Below are 20,343 nucleotides of genomic sequence, written 5' to 3'. Positions count from 1 at the left end.
AAAGACTTAGGGACTGCATGGTTGAGCCAAGCACCAACCTAAACGTGAAGACTCAGAAAATATGAATCTGTATCTTCGGAGACGGTACAGGTGACACTGATATGTAACTAAACTGGCTCAGCAGAACAAAGCATTTCATTCCTGGTTTCATCACCACGCCATCTAAAAAGTGAAAATGGTGAAGTCTTGCAGTAGTTTCTGTGGTGGCTATTTGCCAATTTGTGAACAGCTTGAGACTGCAACCTTTTTAATTCAGACCACCAGCAAGATTTCTTATAGCTCTAAATGGATACAAACTCTGACAGTTTAGTGATGCTGGATGTGAAGTGAGGGTGTGTGACCTACCCTGCTTCCCACACATCAGAGTGATGCATGTGGCGTTTAAGGCAGAAAATAAAAGCAGTGTGACCAGAAGGAAGAAGGTAACCTATAGAGGATAAAAAAAAAAATATCCAAAGCTTCCCAGGTACATCTCTTTTAGCAGAAATTGGCATATGAAGGAGCTCCAAGATCAGGAGGATATTTACCGATTGCTGGACAGCCTGGCCAAGAGGGGTTCCAGCCAGCCCTTCTGACACTCGCAGTGTGAATCCATGAAGATGAGCACATCCCCGGTTGCCCGTGCAGCTCCTAGCATCCGACCTCGGATGACTCCAAGCCTCTTGTTGCTCCGGATGAGTTTCACACCATCCAGCTTAGAAATGTATTCACTCAGAGCTGATTTCAGGGGCCCTGTCAGAAACAGAATGGTTACCAAAATGTTTTAGCTTTGATTCAAGATGTTATAGAAAAGCAAATTAGTAGTAGATGATACATCTTGCTGGTAAAATGCTTTGGGGGCATTTGTTTTACCTGGCCAAGTAAGCCAGGTTCCAAATATCCCTACAGCAGCAAAATGCCGAAGAGAAGTAGAGGCTGATGGAAACTGAGATTCACTAGGTATGAAGCTATTCCTGTAAGAAACTTTATAGCCTCCTACCCTTTTTTTAGCAAAAGGTGGTTGTTCTCATAATCTCATAAAAGGCGCAGATCAGAATGAGATACTACAGGTGTTTGGCTTTCCCAGGCTCTTGGATTGCTTTAGCAATGTGGAGTTTTCCACTCTATGCTTCAGCCAAAGTCCAAGTCTGGAAATTATGACAGCAGATCTGGTCCAGTGGGAAGACTAAAATTTGCATACTATGATTTTATTTTAAAGTAAAAAAAGTTCAGGGTGATTGGAAATGATGGGGAAAAAAAGAAAGTATTAAAAAAATCAAAAGGCTAAGCTGAATTCTAGGGATTGAAGAGTGAAACCTGGCAGCCAGCTCAGAGCTCTGCTTAGCTTTCTTCCTGGGGGTGCTCTTTGTCTCCTGCTTTCCTTGTGCACTTCTTGGAGGAGGACAGTTTCTTCCCTGAAGCTTTGGAAAAAAAACTCACATACAGAGAAATAGGGGATACCTTGCTGGCTGAGATCATCAACCAGGATGATGTCCTTGAGGGACGCCTTTGGGGCTGTGTCCATAATGCTGTGCACGGTTCTCAGCAGAGTAGACCAGGCTTCATCATGGAAACAGATGATGACACTGGCAGTAGGCAGACTGGAGTCATATTCTTGCTGTAGGCACCTGCATGGGATCAAATGAGGGAGACACTGGCAACACTGGTACAACTGGGTACTTTTTTCTCAGAGCAAAGTTGTAAGCTACACCTAAACCTTCAAGGATGGAAACCAGCTTAAAGATCTCAGGCAATTTCTAATGAAAAAAAAGGGAGTATTAAAGTGTCTGAGACTGGAATATAAAATGAAAATATGGGAATGACACTATAAAAATTAAAATACAAAAAAGGAAAGTTTTGCTGTGTTCTGGGATACTTTCTTCTGCTCTGACTGCCTCAAAACACAGAGGTCAAACAGTAACGGTCCAGAAGGCAAAGTAAAACTGAAAAGATAATTAGACAAAGCAGAGAAGGAGATAAAGCAGGTCAGTCAGCCTCCATCAATTCCACATTTTCTCAAGTAACAGAGAAAATAGCAAACTGAAATGCAGTACCTTTAAGACTAGCAAGTAAAAGAATTCATCTGCACAACAGATCAGTATACCTGTGCACTGCCTGACCAGGATCCTAGGGAAGGAAACGAACATCTCAGTCCTGATCCCAGGATTCCTCATTTTCCCATGGGGCCAAGATTTCACCCATGACATTGAAACAACTTCCATCAAAGTTACTGTGAATTAGATGTTGCTTAGATAACTCAAGACTGAAAAACACTTCCTATTCACCCTCACAGTATATGAAAACTGCAAACCCTCATCAGACAATGAGTGTTTCATAAATGTAAGTAAAGGATCTACAAACCACATTCACAACAAAAAGTGTTTTCTGATGTACCAGCCTTGGTTCAGAGACATAGGACATGCTATACTGGCGTAAGAATGCACATTTTCCAGAAAAGGCCTTCAAATGCCCATTATAGGAATGCAGAGAATGTGCCTGTATATGTGCTTTGCTCACATTAGAAAACACATTTTAAAATCTTTCCATTTCCTGAGTAGCAGTTATTCTGTTTCCTAACTCATTTAACCTCTAGCAACAAGAAGTTCTTCAAGAAATTACAGAATTGGCTGAATGTGGCCCATTGCTATTTCAGCATTTTTGTACTGCCAAGCAAATCCTCACACAGCTTTTACAGTGGTTGTTAAACAATTAGCTACTCAGCAGAACCTCATGTAAGGGATATAATTTTTATATTTCTATGTTTATTACCATTTTACTTAGTGCTTCTATTCATGGACTTAGGCCCTACGTGCTAGACACGATCCAGGACACAAAGCTGCTTATCATTTAAAGGAAGCCGTAAGTGAATGATTTAATAACAAATAAAAATAAATGACTACTATAGAGAAACCAGTGGAATATCAATTTTAAATGAGCACAATTATAATAATTTATTATGGTTTATAATATTTCACATCAATATCTTTTTTGCATAAAGAGAGATCCTCTTGATGATTTTTACATTGTAATGAATTCGTGTTGTCCTTGGTTTACCGATTTTCTGTAATCAACAAAGCTGTTACTTCACAATTTCATGGGGTAATTGTTTCCATTTTCAGCAGGATGGAGAAAAGGAGACTCGCATGACTTGGAAGTGTTTGTATTTTCAGGCAGAAGAATCCAGGGGAAATTAAGAAAAGTGAAGATCTGATGCAGTCCCTTTACTACCAGGCAGCTTCCAACCAGGACTATTCAGTACAGCTATTAAGCACCTGTATTTTTCACCATAATGCTACAATGCCTTCTTGCTAGTGCTGTGGTTATAGCAAGAAAATAAGGCTGTGGTGGAATCTTAATTGGAAAAGAATTGAAAATAACTGTACTTGAATACATAACCTAAGTTGTGAGTGTTTAGTTGCCATGGAGATTTGGCAAAGACTTGCAGTAGAGACATCTAATCTTCAGAAAAATGCAAAAGGGTACTGGTATACAGAAATACATTCCCTGTAATTTGAAGCAGTTTTGCAGACTGTCCATCATAAATTGGCATTTCAAAAAGTCAAGGCTGTGACTGATAGGAGACATAGTGATTTAATCCCGTTTGTGAAAAATAAGGAATTGTCACATGCTGCAATGAACAGGAGAGCAATTCTGACACAGCAAAGGCACTGCCAACTGTGACTCCCACCCACCTTCAGGAAAATGTCTTGTTGAGATTCAGCTCCCAACAGCACTCAAGTGGAAGCTATGCTTTTGTAATGAAACTCAAAACCTTTTTAGGTACATTGTGAGTTTCTCTTTGCCTGGATATGTTAGACACTCAAGCCCAAGAGAGGAAAACAGATCTTTCAGATTATTCCCTGAAATCAGAGCCACCAGGTGTCTTTAAACATGTGAAAATGAGCACTAGAAATATTATTATTATATACATTCTGTGTCTTAACTTCTAAGTTTTCTGATGCATCTTTCCACCGTGTGCTGGAGGAAAGCTGCAGTAGCTTTTGTTACAGGAGGCAAGCAAACCAGGTTGCCACTGACATCCCTTCCCCTCTCCATAGGTATACCTCATCTCATTTTTAAGAGCTGTGATGAATGGTCCTTGGGCAGTTGGAGCAACTGGCTCTCAAGTCTCCAGGTTTCAAAGGTAGCATGAAGGGTTCAAGTGTAAGGGTTCAAATGGAGCTTCACACGCAACACTGCTGTGGCCTTACAGCCTGGCCACAGCTGCTAGCCACAGTGGCGTTGGCAGGTCTGGTCAGACACACCAATCTCCACCTTCCTTCCTCCCAGGAGTCTCCTTTCAGTGTTTGTCGCGTCACTTGTTATACTAAAAAAACTGAAAGCTCCAACTCCCGACTTGTTATCAGCCCGCAAGCCCAGTGACTCCATAGCCCTGGCAGGGGCCCACCATGAGATCTGTCAAGCCATAGAATGAGTCCTAGCAGTGGGAAGCGGAGGGGTGGCTGCTTGCATTGTAGCATTCAGCACCTGGGCAGAGCAGGGCTGGGGGGAACACAGCTACTGAGCCTGCAAAGCCATTCCCAACCAGCTGCACCATGGCACTGATGGCAGGAGTGAAGTATGAGTGCTCCAAGAACAAACACTTTATAGTGCTCCATGTAATGCTTTGCCTGTGACACTGCAGGACCTAGATCATTGATCCTAAAATGACAGAAAGGACATGAACGGCAGTTCCTTCCTCTCAGACATGAATGCTTGCCACATGAAAGCTCTGCTCCACAAGGATCAGCTAAGCAGGTCGAGGGAGGTGATCCTCCCCTTCTATTCAGTCCCAGTGAAGCCGCATCTGGAGTACTGTGTCCAGTTCTGGGTTCTTCAGTACAAGAAAGACAAGCAGCTTCTGGAGAGGGTCCAGCGGAGGCCACAGGGATGATCAGGGATCTGGAGCATCTCTCTTATGAGGAGAGATTGCAGGAGCTGGTCCTGTTTAGTTGAAAGGAGACTGAGAAGGGATCTCATTAATGCAGATCAATATCCCAAAGGTGGGTGCCAGGAGGATGGTACCAGACCCTTTCAGTGGTGCTCAGGACAGGACAAGGAGCAATGGCCATAAACTAAAACACAGGAAGTTTCACCTCAACATGAGGAAGAACTTCTTTACACTGAGGGTGGCAGAGCACTGGAACAGGCTGCCCAGGGGGGTTGTGCAGTCTCCCTTATCTGGAGACATTCCATACCTGCCTGGACACCTTCCCGTGTAACCTGCTCTGGGTGGCCCTGCCTTGGCAGGGGGGTTGGACTGGACGATCTCCAGAGGTCCCTGAATAATTCTGTGAGTCCCGTATCCACAGAGCTGGTCAGGGACCTGGCCGAACAGGGCAGCCACCTTTCGTGCCTGACAGCCCCGCACACCCAAGGCGCCCAGCGCAGAGCATAGGGCCGTTCGCCGTTCCCAGCCCCAGCAGACAGGCAGGCAGTCAGTCAGGCAGACACACACACACAGACAGGCGGACAACCGCTGGGGTACCAGGGCGTTCCGCGGCACAGGGAGCGCTCCCCTGCCCGGCACCTGCTGCTGCGGAGCGTGCTCGCCCACCGCTGCCGGCAGGGGGCACTGCTGCCCGCTCTCCCGCCCGCAAGGCGCCGCGTTGCCATGGGTGACGGACCGGGCCGAGTCGTGCCGTGCCGAGCTCAGCCGCCCGGTGCCCGCGGGGAGGGGTGCGGGAGGCGCAGGTAAGGGCGTACCGCAGCCCTCAGCAAGGCGCGCTGCGCTCGTTCGTACCCCGGCGCCCCCAAGGAAGCCGTAGCTGCCTTCACTCCCCTCCCTGTCCCCCTCCACCGTTGCGGGCAATCCTGAGGGCTGGAAGCACCGCCCGTGTGCCGTGTGGGCTCTGGCAGCGCCTGCCGCCGTTCCGGGCAGCGCGGGGGCTTGTGTGCCAGGGCCGCGGCTGGGCAGCTGGGACCCGGCTGGGGCGTCTCGGGCTGCCGCCGGGTGCGAGGCCGGGGCCGCGGCGGAAGGCTGGGAGCACCGCTCGGTGTGGGGAACCGGCACTGCTCCTCGCACAGCGCCCGGGAAAGCGTTACCCGAACCGGAGGGGAGAGGTGGATAGGAAAGACGTGGGGCTTGGAGGAGGAGAGGTTCAGAGGGACGGCGGCAAGAGCCGAGTTTTCTCTCAGAAATGAAATAGGCTGTTTTACTTACAACGGGTGTCGTACCTCAGGCAGCTCCCTGCGCAGAGAGATCCGCTCACTGAGCGCTTCGTTAAAGCCATGGGTGTCCAGGCCGAGCTCCCCGGCAGCCTGCAGAGGAAGGGGCAGGAGCTGGGACTCGGGGTCTCCCTCTGCCTTCCCCTCCGGCCTCCTGCTCTGCTGCTTCACTACCCGATAACCCTTCCTGGCCTTGCTGTGGTTCCTTTTGCCGGTGGGGGACACGACGGCCACGATCAACTCATCCTCCCGCAGGGAGATGAAGGGTGACAGCCCATCCAAAGGGTAATATTGCTGGCTCTCCTCCTGGGTCTCCAGCATCTCTTGGGTCTCCGCAAAGTCCACCTGATAGCCTTCCCGGGGGTTGAGCTCCACAGGCTGGAAAGTCCCTTCCTTGCTCTGGTTGCTGGGTGGTGGATTCAGCATTGTAACCATCAGAAGCAAAAAGCCCAGCATCAGCAACAACAAGAGAAATTGCAGCTTACGTGATCCATATCTGCACTTCTTCCTCAAGAACATACTGTTGGTGACAAAATTATACAGATGGTCATGTTAAATATTACTCGGATCTTCCTCAGACTCTGGTCCTCGGGTTGCAGCAAAGCCCTGGTTTTCACTATCTGCCAAGAGGATTTTTTTGCTCCCTTCACATTTCACTGATGCCGTTTCATGCTTTCCTCTCTATTTACAGACAAAATATAGCATTCCTATTAATATTGCACTTACTGTAGTAAAGGTAGCATGGATCCAGTGAGAAAAAGTAGATCCTTTATGAACAGAGTCCCAGCTTAGGAAAGCACATGTTTATCTGATGAAAAGAGTAAGTAAAGTTTTGATTTTTTTCCTTTATAAATTCTAAGTGAAAAGAAATTCCATTTCTTATAGTTTCCTTCCAGAGTAGACCCTGTTTCTTCAAAGTTTGCAGTTGCTGCCTGGATTGAAGCTCCTTATCTCTGAAAGCAGATCTGACAGCTCTCCCCCGTTCAGAGGCTTCAAGTTAACTGTGATCAACAGATGAGAACTAGTCGGTCCCTGACTTTGTTTCACACATAACTACGGCACTCAGTCAGGAAGCACTTTGCCAGACATAATACAGAGCAGTGTGCGCGTCTTTCTCTTGGTCCTAATGCCCTCACTGTTCGTGTTCTATCAAATCAAAACTTTGCAAAAGCTGAAAGAGGTGAAATATAAGAAGCAAAATGCTGTATTAAAACACAAATCAAGGCATACCACGAATCGCTCTGCTTCTGAGTAACCATATTAAGCTAAGAAAGCTCAGAGCAAGAAGCAAGAATTTTTTTAAACGGAATAAAAGATGTAGTGCACATGATTTATTTAAGGTTAGATTTATTCCTATGGTAATGTGCTAGCTGGAGTATATGAGTATATTTCATATTCAATAAATATTTACAGCTGCAAGGATTTTAACACTGACGTAAGAATGCCAAATTATCACCTGGCAGACTGAAGTTGTCTCCTCATCCATAAATTTGGTATTGCAGGGCAAGCAGCACTTCAATGTTTTGTTAGTCCAGGAATAACATGTAGAAAGCCTGGGCTGGAACAACAACTACTGACACTGAAAGAAAACAGTAACTTCTGTGACTAAAAGGGGAGCTCAGTCTCTGAGGTCTGTTTGCTAATATTGCTGGCACGGGTGCTAGTGGGCAAGGACGGTGACATTTCTTGCTGCAAGATGGATGCTTGTCCAATGGGGATAGGGATGAGACAGTCCACATGCTTCAGTGTCACATGCCTCTTGGTCTGGCAGAGATCGGGTATGGATATTAACTCAGGTGTTACCAACCCTTTTGATGCATGGGATGTGGTTTTTTGCATATCTTGTAAGATTTGATGAGTAGAAAGCTCCAGCTTGAGGAGGTATGTGATTACTTCAGAACTTCCACATTCACCTTCTGTTCTAAAGTACATTTCTAGACATTACCGGCAAAGGAAAAGCCTAAATAATTTGCAGTATATTCTAAAGGGAACCAAGGATTTATTCTCTTTTCTCATCTTCCCCATAACTTCCCTGTAAGATGTTCTGTAACTTCAGTCTATGGCTCCTGGTAAACAACTCCCAGAAAAATTAAAAAAGAGAGGACACCTACTTTCAAACTAAAATGAGTCATGTCCTTCAACAGGAAGAATGGGATGGAGCACCTTAAAATTGCTGGGGGCATGTAGTATCTCTCATTTCTGTGTGTGCTACCCCACCCAATCTTATACAGAACACCTTGAGGTGGTGTGACCAGTCTGTGTCTTGGCACCTTTCCTACCTCAGCTGTTCTTTAAAAGACGTGATACTGCTTTAATCATATCTTGGGTAGAAGGAAGGTTTAGCAAGTATTTTTCTATTTCACCATTGTGTGTATGTCTCCCTTTTTTAGCTTAAATGCACAGAAATGTAACATCCCCACCCACCTTCCATTCTGAGAATATTACTCTTTATTGTATTTTTCACAGGGAAAAAAGTACTGGTGTTTTTAATTCAATAGGGGAGCAGCACATATTTGCATTTAAAAATATACGAGTTCAAGAGCATTCATTTAAATAACAATATGTGTCAGCCATAGAAAGACAAAATGAAATGGAAATGAAGAGACCTGTCCAAGGCACTCTGCAAAAAGCTGGCACCAGTGACTTGCAAAAGGTTCAGTTCCACAGAGTCCTATTATCAGGCATGTGGAAGAAAAGAAAATGAAAGAAAAGGAGAAACCTAAGAGTATGTGGAATAAACCTAAGAGTATGTGGGAGAAAGTGTTACTGGGGTTTTTTCTTTTCTCTTTTCTTTCATTTTCTTTTTTATTTTCTTTTTTTTTTTAACTTTTCTGATCCTCCCAAAAGTTTTGTTTTAATTTAATTAATATTTTTGCCCTGGCTAAAGTATTATAACAGCATGCTGTAACAGCTCTGATCAAGATAATTCTAGCCTGCAGTGGTAACTGCTGTATACATTCTGTCCTGGTATGTTCTGTGTTGTTGAATAAATCCACCTGGGTCAGTTCTGTTTCAGCTACAAATGAAAAGAGACCAAATTGACAAATTTACAGCAATCTTTCCTACTTTTAGGACAGAGATGATAGAAAAAATTATCACTGAAATGTATGCCTGTGGAATCTGGTCTTTGACCATTTTAACAAAGAAGAAATGAGCAGTTACAGAAGATGCTTGGAGGTCAGTTTAGTCAATTGGACGTGCAAGTATAACACACTGAGTGGCACACTTCCAGCAGCACCTATTCCCTGTCCAGCATGCACCTGTCTATTGAAACTTCCTCACAACCATCTTCAGCTCTGCACAACAAGCCTTCCTGAGCCATCTCCCATCAAACTGCATGTTTCCCAACTTCATCTCTTAAAAACAGATGAGGAGAGCACTGTGTTTTTTTCACTCCACACAAAAGAGAGATTGTCTTTCCAATGAGTGAGCCCTTCAGTGTCTGATAGGACATGAGCTGTTTCCAAAATGTACTTGAAGAACAGCTTTGCTTTCTCATCAGCCTGGAAGTCAAGAAGACCATGTCCATGGTATCTTCTTTCTACCTGTGGTTACTAAAAAGCACACTACAAAGTAGGTCCTTCCCTGGACACAGAGTAGGTTGCTCCTCCTGCCTAGCTGTGGGGGAATCTCTCTTTCCAGGCATCCTAGGACACTTTCCTGTACATCTTCTGATGGAAGAGGAAGGAGCACTGCATGTCCCAGCCTCTACCTTCAGGCCTGGAGCCACTGCCTTCTTTCCCACTTCCAGTCTCTAAAGTGCTGCTTCATGCAGGTAGCCCATGAAAGAGGCCGCCCACAAAAGATGTTGTCTTTGGACTGTTTTTCTACAGTAAGAGAGGAACATGTTACATACAGGCTGAGCCAAATACATTGGTTGAAAAGGCCAGTCTCTGGTGTGAGTATTGACCAGTGCCAATATTGTGTTGTCTTTCCTGCTGGTCAACCCATGCAAGCATTGAAAGACTGTCTCCTCCCAGTCCTGCTCAGGCAGGCCCAGTTGTGGAAAGTGTATATGCCTTTAGTAAATACAAAGTCAAGACGTATTGACTACTCCATTCCTTAATGCTTGCTCATGTCTCTGATTGATGAGGAAGAAAATATTAACCACCCTTCACTGTTGCAATTTTTGCTCACTAATGGCCAAGAGCTAGAGCATGAAATCAAATAATTTTAATTTTAAAAGTATTAGGAAACATAGTTGCCTTATCCAGAGTAATAAACCTTTCAGTCACTGAAGTGTAGCTGTTTGTACTTACCCTTTCCTCCCTACCTCATTTTGGCTTGTGATTTTGTCCAAACCATTCCCCATCCCATACTTGTTAATTATTATGTGACATGTTATGTTATCCGTACATGAAGAAACAACACATACTTTCAATGCACAGAGCCCATATTTAAGTGCCAGGAAAATAACAAAGCAAGAACAAAACCAAGTCTGGATGGAAGAAAGAGAGTGTGGACAGGTTGTTACTTACTCTTTAATAAACATCTTGGATTGATTTACACTTCTATGCCAAAAGCAGATGTGCCACCTTCCATTTAAAGACTCAATACATAGCAGCACTCATGGTTTCATAGCTGCATGTATTATATATGCCACAGCAATTTGTGCATTGTAACAATGGCTTCATTTGCACAGATGTGAAGAAAGTCAGTGCATAAAATGAGACTAATTACATGGAGAGCAGGAACTGTGGTGGCTTTATAACCAAGTTTCTTTCCCCATTTTTCCCAGGATACAATAAGAAATACACATTTTTAGATTATCATAAGATATAATTTATTTGCAGGTGTTATAGTTGTTTTGTGTACTTGGCATTATACCAAATATTGTTAATTCAGTGACAGTTTCTAAGAGCAAGTTAACAATAAGTTAGAACAAGACTCCTTGGAACTTGGTTTTGGAGGCTATTAAAGCTTGATAAAATCTGTTAATCACAGGCAGGGATTTTGGCACTAACATATTTTATAAGATGTTTGCCAAGCTGTCAGTGAAGGAAATGCAGCTGAAATTCCATTTTTATAAAATTCCTGCTCATAAATCACGTGGCCAATGTAAAATGGAGCCTGGAAGCCATGGACCGTTGCACTGCTTTGCAAAAGCAGTTCTGTAGGCTTGAAGGTCAGCAGCACTTGATGGAAAGTAGAGGGCATATATCACAGTAGTGATAGCTTCTGGATTTACTGCACCAAAGCCTTTAGCAGACTCAGAAATTTTAACTCTCGGGACTTTAAGGGCAGTAGTATGTACTCTGTGCCTGAAACCTACCCTCTAACATAGCCTTAGACAGTTCCCAGGTATTTGTAAGGCATGAGACTTTTCATCATTATTAACCTACCTAGAAATTATATATCTCAAGCACTGTGGGCAATACATGTGCCATCACTACTTTCTGTCTCTTATACTCAACTGCTGTTAATATCCTTAAACTCTAGTTACACCTTCAACCCCCAGTACCCCAATCAGGGGTAACCTGAATCCAGCTCTAAACTGCGACTGGTTTGGACTATTTTAGTGTCAACATCCTTTACTAAAAAATTATCCCATATTGACCATAAAATCTAACTCACCATTAGAGACAATGGGATAGGTTCTTAACAGGCTCTAAATTCCTGTAGCCGCAGAGGTGGAAATGGAAATAAAGCGAGTTACTTCTTTGGAGTGGCTGGCCTGGCCTTTTTGGCTTTAAAAATGAAACAAATGAGGTAAGGGAAGTTCATCCCTTATGTAATATTAACAACATCAGTAGCATTACTTCAGTGGTAAATTCAGCTCTACAAGTGAAAGGTCACAGGAATGAAATCCTCCTGCCTAGGGAGCTCAGCTCTGCTGGTAGAGTTTCACTCATGGTCAGAAACGTATTTTACTCCCACAGAACAGGCCAGGAAACCATTTACAAACAAAGTATCTCTAGAAATCTGTGTTATACTTGAGACACCCATAGCAAAGCCTTTTTTCCCTGCCATGTACTCTTTCTCTGGTGCGTAGCTCTAACTTCACATCTACTCTCTTTCTTTCTGCATATACAGGAGATGGATAAACAGTGTGTGCTCCCCAGAAACTTTAAATATGGGTTGCATTCAAAAGTCACAATATTCATATGGAGAGGCTGTTCCCAGAAAAAGTAATTTTAGTTGAAACGGTATTTATGGTAAGTAAAAAGAAAAAGCTTTAAATGTTCTTGAGTCTCTTGACATACTAAGCATTTAGTGACATGCAGAACGTGACTGCATTTATTTCAATGCAATGGTCATCCACATCACTTAAGCTGGAAATCACCTTTTTTATAATAATTTTTATTATATTTTTTTCTGAACAGTTACGTATTTGTCAATACTTGATATAGTAACTGTTCTTCAGATACCTGCAGAGTATTATGGGTTTGATTTATCAAGGAAACTAGCAGACAATATCACAGTTGTGAAAGACCTGATGAGAAGACGCTAATGATGGCATGAAAAGCAAACAAGTTCACTGTTGCTGGGGAGGATTAGGAGCTGAGTAAAGCCCAAGTTAAGTCACTGCAGGTGTGCAGCTTAATGAGCTGCATTTGGGTAGCAGGTGAGCATAAATTGAGAGCACAGAGGCCATGTGTGGGAATGCTGTTATGAAGAAAGAGCTGGAGTAAATATGGGGTTGATATTTGAGGTAAGGCTGTAGTAGGTATTATTTTTGTGTGTGTTCATTTTTAGTATGAAGAAAATACAGACAAAATGAAAGTAACCTATGTTTTTTAATTTTTTTCATTTTAAAATTCCAATTTTAAAATACAGTATATTCATAAGAATTAACACTGAAGTTAAGATGCAGTTCAGCTGTGCGTAGGTAAAAATTCACTTCCAAGAATAAAGGGCTGGATTCCTTCTCCTCGATCTCCCTCCCCTCCCTCTCCCTCCCCTGTTGAAATGGAGGGAGGGTGGGGAGAAAGGAATGGGTGGGTATTCTATAAAATATGAAGCATTGTATACTGATGTAGGTCTTGGAAATGTTTGTTCGAGTATCCAATGCAAACCCTGTGCTTTTCTTTACAATTATTTGGGATCACTGATACTCATGTAGATTGAATAGAAGTTAAAGTAGTATTAAAAAATGAAGGTTGGCTTCATGCCTAAGATATGCTAGATAAGCTATGTTTGGCCCAAAGATGCACATATGCACTCCCACTGATATCTGTGGGAGCTGTGTGTGTGGCCTATGTATTTAAAAGTAGGCTTGATTTTAAAGAGAACGAAATGAAATGTGTAGTGTTTAGAACTCCAGTCTCCATATATACTACATGTATATGCATGGATATATATGAGAATATAAATGTAGAAAATAAAACCAGCCTGGTCTACTCCTGTAGCTCACACATCCATTCACACCTGGATTATCCTACTGTCCTGTGCTGTGTGCTCTGGTTTGTGGCAGGGTGACTAAAGAAATCAGTAAAACAACTGCTAAAGATCCTTCCTTGCCTTCTTTTCTTTTAAACTGGAATAGATAAAAGTCTGTTATTCCCACCCCTCTAGCAGTACAGAACTGAATTCTCTACAGCTGAATTAAGTAAATGATTCTAATTTATTAGTCTACTTTTAAAATTTGCTATCTATATACATTTTGTTCAACAATGATGCTCTGGGAAGTTGCTTAGTAATGGCTAGAACTTAGAACAATTTAAAGGAAATTCTCTAGCAGAAGCAGACTTGCTTCCATGTTGTGACAGTCATTGTGAGCCCTGGTTTGTTTTGGATCAGCTGTTTTCCCCTGTCTTAAAATATGAGACAACCTTGATGCAAAGGTTGTTCCAAAGGCACTGGGAAAAAGCAAGATAGTGTCCTTTCTAAAAAATAGCCTTTGAAGGAGGTGAGGCATGCAGCTACAAGGAACACTTGCTATAAGAAAATCCTCCTTGTGCCTGTAATTTGTAGGAGTTGTCTCTGTGATTTTTCTGCCTTCTTTTTTCTGTTATTAACAAAAACTTAGGAAGGAATAGGGATTTTGGAAGCTAAGCTAGAACAGAATTCTCATAACAATAGGTTAAATCTCTCAAACTTCTGACTCCTTGGCAGCTTAGGAAAGGGGCAGAGGTAGCAGAAGGTACAGGCTGTGGTCACTTCTGACTGTCAAACAAGAAGCAATAGACACAAGTGGCTTAATGCTCAAAAACCAAGCAAGTCAGATTGTTAATAGACACCGATTAATCTTTTTAAAGATATGGCTATGAAAATAGCATTTGGTTTGTAACGATCATTTAGGCCGGGATTTCTGGCTGTCAAATGCCAGGAAAACTAGTGTCATTCACCCACCAGACTCTGGATGTACTTCGAGCTGCACAAGAACACAGACTGAGATATATGACTATTAGTTCATTTTCTCTGTGTTTATGGCTGAAGTGAAAGTTTATTTCTCTTAACTGTTGTATATGGCATAAAACAATAGATTTCTTTTTTTTTCCCCTCACTAATTCCTTTCCTCTTCATATGAATTCTTGAGGGTTTTATTTTTAATGTTTTTAGTTTGTCCTGTTTAGGAGAAAGCCTCTCTAGGCATAGATGGGATGCTTGGTTTGTGAAGGTGGTTAGCAGATGTGGTCTGAGAAGCCAGCTGGCTGGTTAATACAGAAATTGAAACAAATGATAGAGCTGTTAAAGCGGGAGAAAAAGAGAGCTCAGGAGGCTGGCTTGCAGTTAGTAATTTGAACAAAGCCTTTGTTCAAGGTTCTGGAATGCTTCTCAGAAGTCATACTCTTGGCATCCATACAGCAGAGCTGTATGCTAATGTATGATAAGCAGGCAGTTTTGGTAGGAAGGTTCATACCTGGAGATAGCATCCTTTTTGGAAGTGCCTGGTGACTTTAGACTTGTATCATTGTATGGGTAATCAAAGCCGGGCTGTTCTTCTGCTAGAACAAATATTTCTGTCAACAGCCTCAAAAAAAAAAAAAAGCTCATGTGAGTCTTGGGATACTGTTTTGGAAAACAGTGATTCAGAGATTCTGTACCAAAAGGAAAGAGGGGGAGGAAAATTCTCAGAAGTTAATAAATGGCCCTGCAGGTTTCTCAGGCTTTTTCTTATGTAAAGAAAGTTGTCATGCAGGGGAAGAAATCATCACTAGAATAAGCTTGTTCAGCCTAGAAAAGAGAAGGCTCAGGGGAAACCTTCTATCAGTCTTTCAGTAACTAAAAGAGGCCCCAAGAAAGATGAAGAGGGACTTTTTGCAAGAGCCTATAGTGACAGGACAAAGGGGAATGGCCTTAAGATGACAGGAAGGAGACATAGATTAGATATTGGGAAGAAATTCTTCACTGTGAGGGTGGTGAGACACTGGCACAGGTTGACCAGAGAAGGTGTGCTTAAGGCAAGGTTGGACAGGGCTTGAAGCAACCTGGTCTAGTGGAACACGTCCCAGCCTGTGGCAAGGGGTTGGAACTAGATGATCTTTAAGGTCCTTCCAACCCAAACCATTCAGTGATTATATGAGTTGTGGGAGGTTTGTGATTGGGGTCAAAGATGGTGAGAATTTGGCACTGTCAAATCTAAATCCAGACTCACCAGAACATGGCCTGGTCAAGGGTAAAGATCAGCATCTGACTCTGAACCTGGTACACTGGATCATCTCCATCTCTTAAGATGCAGTATCACTTCTACCTCACAGTAAATCTGCATTCCCACACAGCTGTGTGGGTTATAGAGAGGCTGATCTATAGTCCTGAAGCCATACACCAAAAGCTGGAAAACTGGCTTACAATTTTAAGAGGAATCCTTCAAGCCAGAAAGTAAAGTGAGTGTGCAAGTTCAGGGGGTGCCATTAAACTTCTGGAAACCATCACTCAGCAGTATATGAGCAAAAATAACAAGTCTTTATAGTGGTTTTAATAAAGTGCACTTTATAACAACTTTCATCTTCAAAGAATGAACCAAATTTATTGTTGGTATAAACCAGCTGGGACTGATGAAGATGAAGAGGGGAGTGCAGTTACCCCTTTACTAATCAGGGTCATGGTTTCACAGGACTACCTTGTCAGTAACTATTACAAAATCTGTGAGGCTGCAGTACAAATTTAGCAGCAAAAGGCAAACTGGATCTTATGACTGCAGGCTTAATGTCCATCATTAAGTATAATATATATACATAGCTGCAATACACTTCTTTTGCCAAGTTTCTGGAAAGATCAGTTAAGTAACTGACTACAGGAGTGTAAAATTTATACTTCATCTAACTAATGACTGATTTTATTCCTACTGCATGCAGTATGAATGTCTATAGATCATATTACATACAAAACTGCATGTCATTCTCTTTCTCGCCTTCTTGCACATCATCACTTTTGGTGCATTCCTTGACAGTATGGAGTCTCTCAAACTTCAAGTTGTGGAACGCAAAACACTGGATATCACACAGGCACCCAAAAAGAAGCATGCATTTATGCCTGTTAATAAAGCACAGGCCTTTGGAAATGAGGATACAAGCAAGCTGGCCTGTATGTTTTATCAGGGTATGAAGAACATTTCTTCCATGCTGCCTCAGTCATTTTATGGCATAAGTGAGGCTAGCTCTCTGTTTATTTTCCCCTTGGCCCTGCATACTGGAAGTGCAAGCTAATGCATTTTGCTTGGCTCCTGCAAAGGAGTTCAAGGATCCCCTCTTTATCTGAGCAAGCTTTGGAAAAATTTGTCTGCATTTTGCTTTCTTTGCAGAAGCTTCACACAGAACTCCATTTGGATTGGTAATGGCTGGCAAACCAATGTGCTGGAATGTCTCAGATGTAACTAATCTGTGTTACACCTCTCATCTTTCATTTGGGGGGAAAAAAACAAACAGGAACACTAGCACAGCAAAGGAATAAATTTAACATTGGGTGCTTAAATACAATGCATAGAACCAAACCCATTTAAGCTAGATGTGAATCTCATTACTGCCAGTAATGGGTATAATTCTTTAAGAAAAGTATTGGTCTTGTTTCATTAACTTGCATGAATTCTTGGTGGAACAGCTGTTGTCCATGTAAAAGTAGCTGGTTAGTGTGGGACTTCATACCATAGAATCGCATAATGGATTGGGTTGGAAGGGACCTTAAAGTGAGGCTCTTTTACAAAGCTGTAAAAGTAAACTAGCAGCTAGACGCAGGTGGAACTGACTGATGTAAATGCCTGTAGCTCTGAATGCCATTTCCTTCATAAGAGAAAATTCACTGGTGGAATGAGTTTGCAGCCAGAACACCCTTTCTACAGAAAGGCTCAAAATGGCTAGGAAATATCAAGATAGTAAGATGAGAAATTTGTCTCTACTAATCCTCCACTGGTTCTTTGAAATGTGGGCTCACAATGGAGGTTTGAGTGCTGCAGAAAGAGTTTGTGATGCACTGTTACCCACAGCTCAGAGTGGCTCTTAACAGCTACAAAAAAAATTACTTGTTCTCCAGAAGTTTTAATATTTACTTGCTGTCTGATGTATTTTTTAAGCTTTTCCATGGATGACAGTGATGTTCATAAGGAGTCTGTCTCCTTATGGACTAGAACCTGGATTGGGAGAAGGTTCTAGATGTGTTAAAAGAACCCCAGGGCCTATTATGCTCAATTAGTCTCTGGGACATGCTCTGCTATTTATTATGTGATCTTCCGGTCTCCTGAGGAATATTGGCTGTGTTGCTCCTGGATAAAGTCCATCTGTGCCATGCACTGCTGTGCCATGCACTGCCATGCCAGGGTGACTGGCTGCCCCATCCATCTGCCTTATTGCCCATCTTGCAGAATGAATGGCCTTATGCCTGATTCTCTTGCACCTTTTCTGGAGAAAAAAAAACTTTTAGCTTTTTCACACATGAAGTTCATTTGCTGTGATTTGTTTTGTATGACCTCTATTTAATACATTGTGAAGCAAACAGACACTTGAGTCTTATCGTGGATGATATGTAAAGAATTATTACCAGGACACTAAGAGATCTTGGGGTTCCTAATTGGATTCAGGGCGTCATTTTGCCTGTTTATAACTCTCTAAATCCTCAGCAACTCTAACATGAATTTGTGACATTGCAGACACTAGTTTTCAACCTGACAAGAAAAGTGTCATTAAGCAACTATCCATTCTCCACTGGTATCTTTTAACTAAAGAGTGTTAAATATGGATCACAGTCTCATTTTACAGTTTTTGCAGTAGGCATTTTATTTTGAAACTGTTTTCTACCAAGCCCTTAATTTGTGCTGATGGGAATTGCTTGTTACATTTTTAAATTCACACTTCCTTGCAAATTATTTAAACTTGCACTTGCTAAGCTGTGGCCTACTGTCAGACATAGTCTCATTTGTCCTGTTTCTAATGAAAATTGGTACTACACTGTGCTGTAGCGTGGTCATTTTGTTAATGATTTGCACAAAGATGTAAGACAAGTACATACATCTTTTTTCTCCTGCTAATATGAAAACAAAGATACTTGCCCATGTTGCTCTTGAAGCAAAGATAGGTTCATTTACCTGAGCTGGTCTCTGTTTTTTTTGAATTCTTGCCCGCTTTCCTTTGTGCTTGTAAGTCCAAAAGAAGTAAGCTTCATTTGTGGTCTGGGTTCTGGCTAATTAAGTCTCTCCATAATGAGAGTATGGGCATAGTTCATCAACTGGTCCTTAATCTTACTTACACTTACTTTGCTAGTGATTCAACTAGGCTCAGGGACATCCATACTATCTCTGATCTTTCAGATCATTCAATTTGCCTTGTTCCTAACCCCATTCAAGAGATATGATTGTCTCTTTGGTCGTGGAATTCTTATCCTCATTTCTGCTGCAAGTGTCAGGAGAAGAGTTTCAGGGACCTGAGAAAAATCGGATCTGGATCCTCTGCCATGTATCATGCCAGGCAGCTTTTTATCTTTTTAGATAGAATTTTCTGGTTCAAGCTGGGGGTTCTGTAGACCCACTGCAAAGTATGGGAGTGAGGGAGGATTAGGAAGAGTGGCTATCATTCAAGTTGAAGTCTTTCTCATGTCATGTTCTCTGCCTGTTCAAGGCAAATATTCTGTACAAAAAAAATAATTAGAGCACCCATCTTCTACCATCCCTTAAGGTTGCAGCTCACATCCATTGGACATCATTTGTTTCCCATTTTGCTGTGTAAGATGCCCTCCTTGCAGTCTGCTCAAAGGGTTGTCTCAGCAGCTGCTGCCTCTTCTCAGATTGCTATTCTTTCTTGAGGATGGTAGATTTCTCTAACACAAGGTGCTATGCTTTGGATGCAAGCAATTATCTCTGGTCACTATATTGTATATTCCTTAAACAGGTTCATGAAGAAGATCTTCGACTCAGCAATCAAAGCCTCAAATTTAGGAGCACAGACAATCTTGGGGAGCAGAGTTCATGTTAGAGGTTTTTATGCATGGCTACTACTTAACCAGTTTTGCATATATTGGCATTCAGTCTTAGTGGGGTGTTTTGTTCATTTTTAATCTTGCCAAAATTTTCCTTGTGTTTTGCTGCCTTGGGGAACATGACAGTGATACTCATTACAGATGCGTATTTTAAACAGATGGTTTTGACCTATGGGAGACAACTGGTGAAAATAACCCTGCAGTGAATCTTTAGACCTTAGGAAAAAGCGGCATAGGAAAATGTTTCTCCTGTCTGGAAGCTTCTCTATTACACCATAGGGGTGATGGATTGTCTGGAAGAGGAAAGGCTGTTGAAATTCTGGGATATAACCTGCTTGATTGTGTTTATATAAAACACCAGCGTTAACTGCATCTAATCTTTGCTGCTACTGGTCTAAATGGCTCAATGCTTCATCCTACTACAGAAGTCTATTTTTGCCCAAATGTGGTATGCCAACATCTTCCTTATTTCAAGGGAAATTTTGCAGGACTTGGGAGTGCTGCTTGGGTATATTCCAGGTTCTAAAAATCATTCAAAAGTTCAGAAGACCTCATTAACACTGTGAAATTGGTGGGACCTGCTTCTGTCCTTTTATATGCAGTAGTTGTAGCCAAAGGACAAATTTTGGCTCATTTTGCAGCACCAACATGGCTTTAAATTATGACTTTTCTCCATACTGATGTAGCCACTATGCCATTCATCAGACCTGATGACTCTGCGGATACAGCCATATCTGGTTTTGACACTTAATTTTACTAACCATTCTTCTTAGAAGAATTGATGCTTCTTGGAAACATTCAGTTGGGTACTTGCCTACTGAGTTGCTTAAGTTGCGGACATTTCAGTTGTGT

General features: G+C 42.2%; 1 protein-coding gene across 3 annotated transcripts in view; it reads right to left on the bottom strand.

Annotated features, from left to right (window-relative positions):
• Positions 1–7,881, bottom strand: part of GALNT15 (polypeptide N-acetylgalactosaminyltransferase 15) — a 115,771-nt gene extending 107,890 nt beyond the window's left edge. For 2 of the 3 annotated variants that reach the window (XR_009745396.1, XM_061464875.1), the window contains exons 1-4: positions 7,604–7,881; positions 6,143–6,667; positions 1,441–1,607; positions 528–732 (exon numbers count right to left, since the gene is read on the bottom strand). Coding sequence is in view for 2 of the 3 variants with exons in the window: in XM_061464875.1 (XP_061320859.1) it covers positions 528–732; positions 1,441–1,607; positions 6,143–6,667; positions 7,604–7,629 (923 nt within the window). In the remaining variant the exon portion in view is untranslated. Of the gene's footprint in view, positions 1–527; positions 733–1,440; positions 1,608–6,142; positions 6,668–7,603 lie in introns of those variants that run through there. The other variant, XM_061464876.1, reaches the window with a different exon arrangement.
• Positions 7,882–20,343: the final 12,462 nt, after the last annotated feature.

This window comes from Pezoporus flaviventris, unplaced genomic scaffold, assembly GCF_033815535.1.
Source record: "Pezoporus flaviventris isolate CSIRO_AGI_PZ_B2104156 unplaced genomic scaffold, CSIRO_AGI_Pfla_v1 ptg000037l, whole genome shotgun sequence".
In the NCBI taxonomy this organism is placed as follows: domain Eukaryota; kingdom Metazoa; phylum Chordata; class Aves; order Psittaciformes; family Psittacidae; genus Pezoporus; species Pezoporus flaviventris.
The sequence above is the reverse complement of the archived record's forward strand: the minus strand, read 5'-3'. Positions and strand labels throughout refer to the sequence as shown.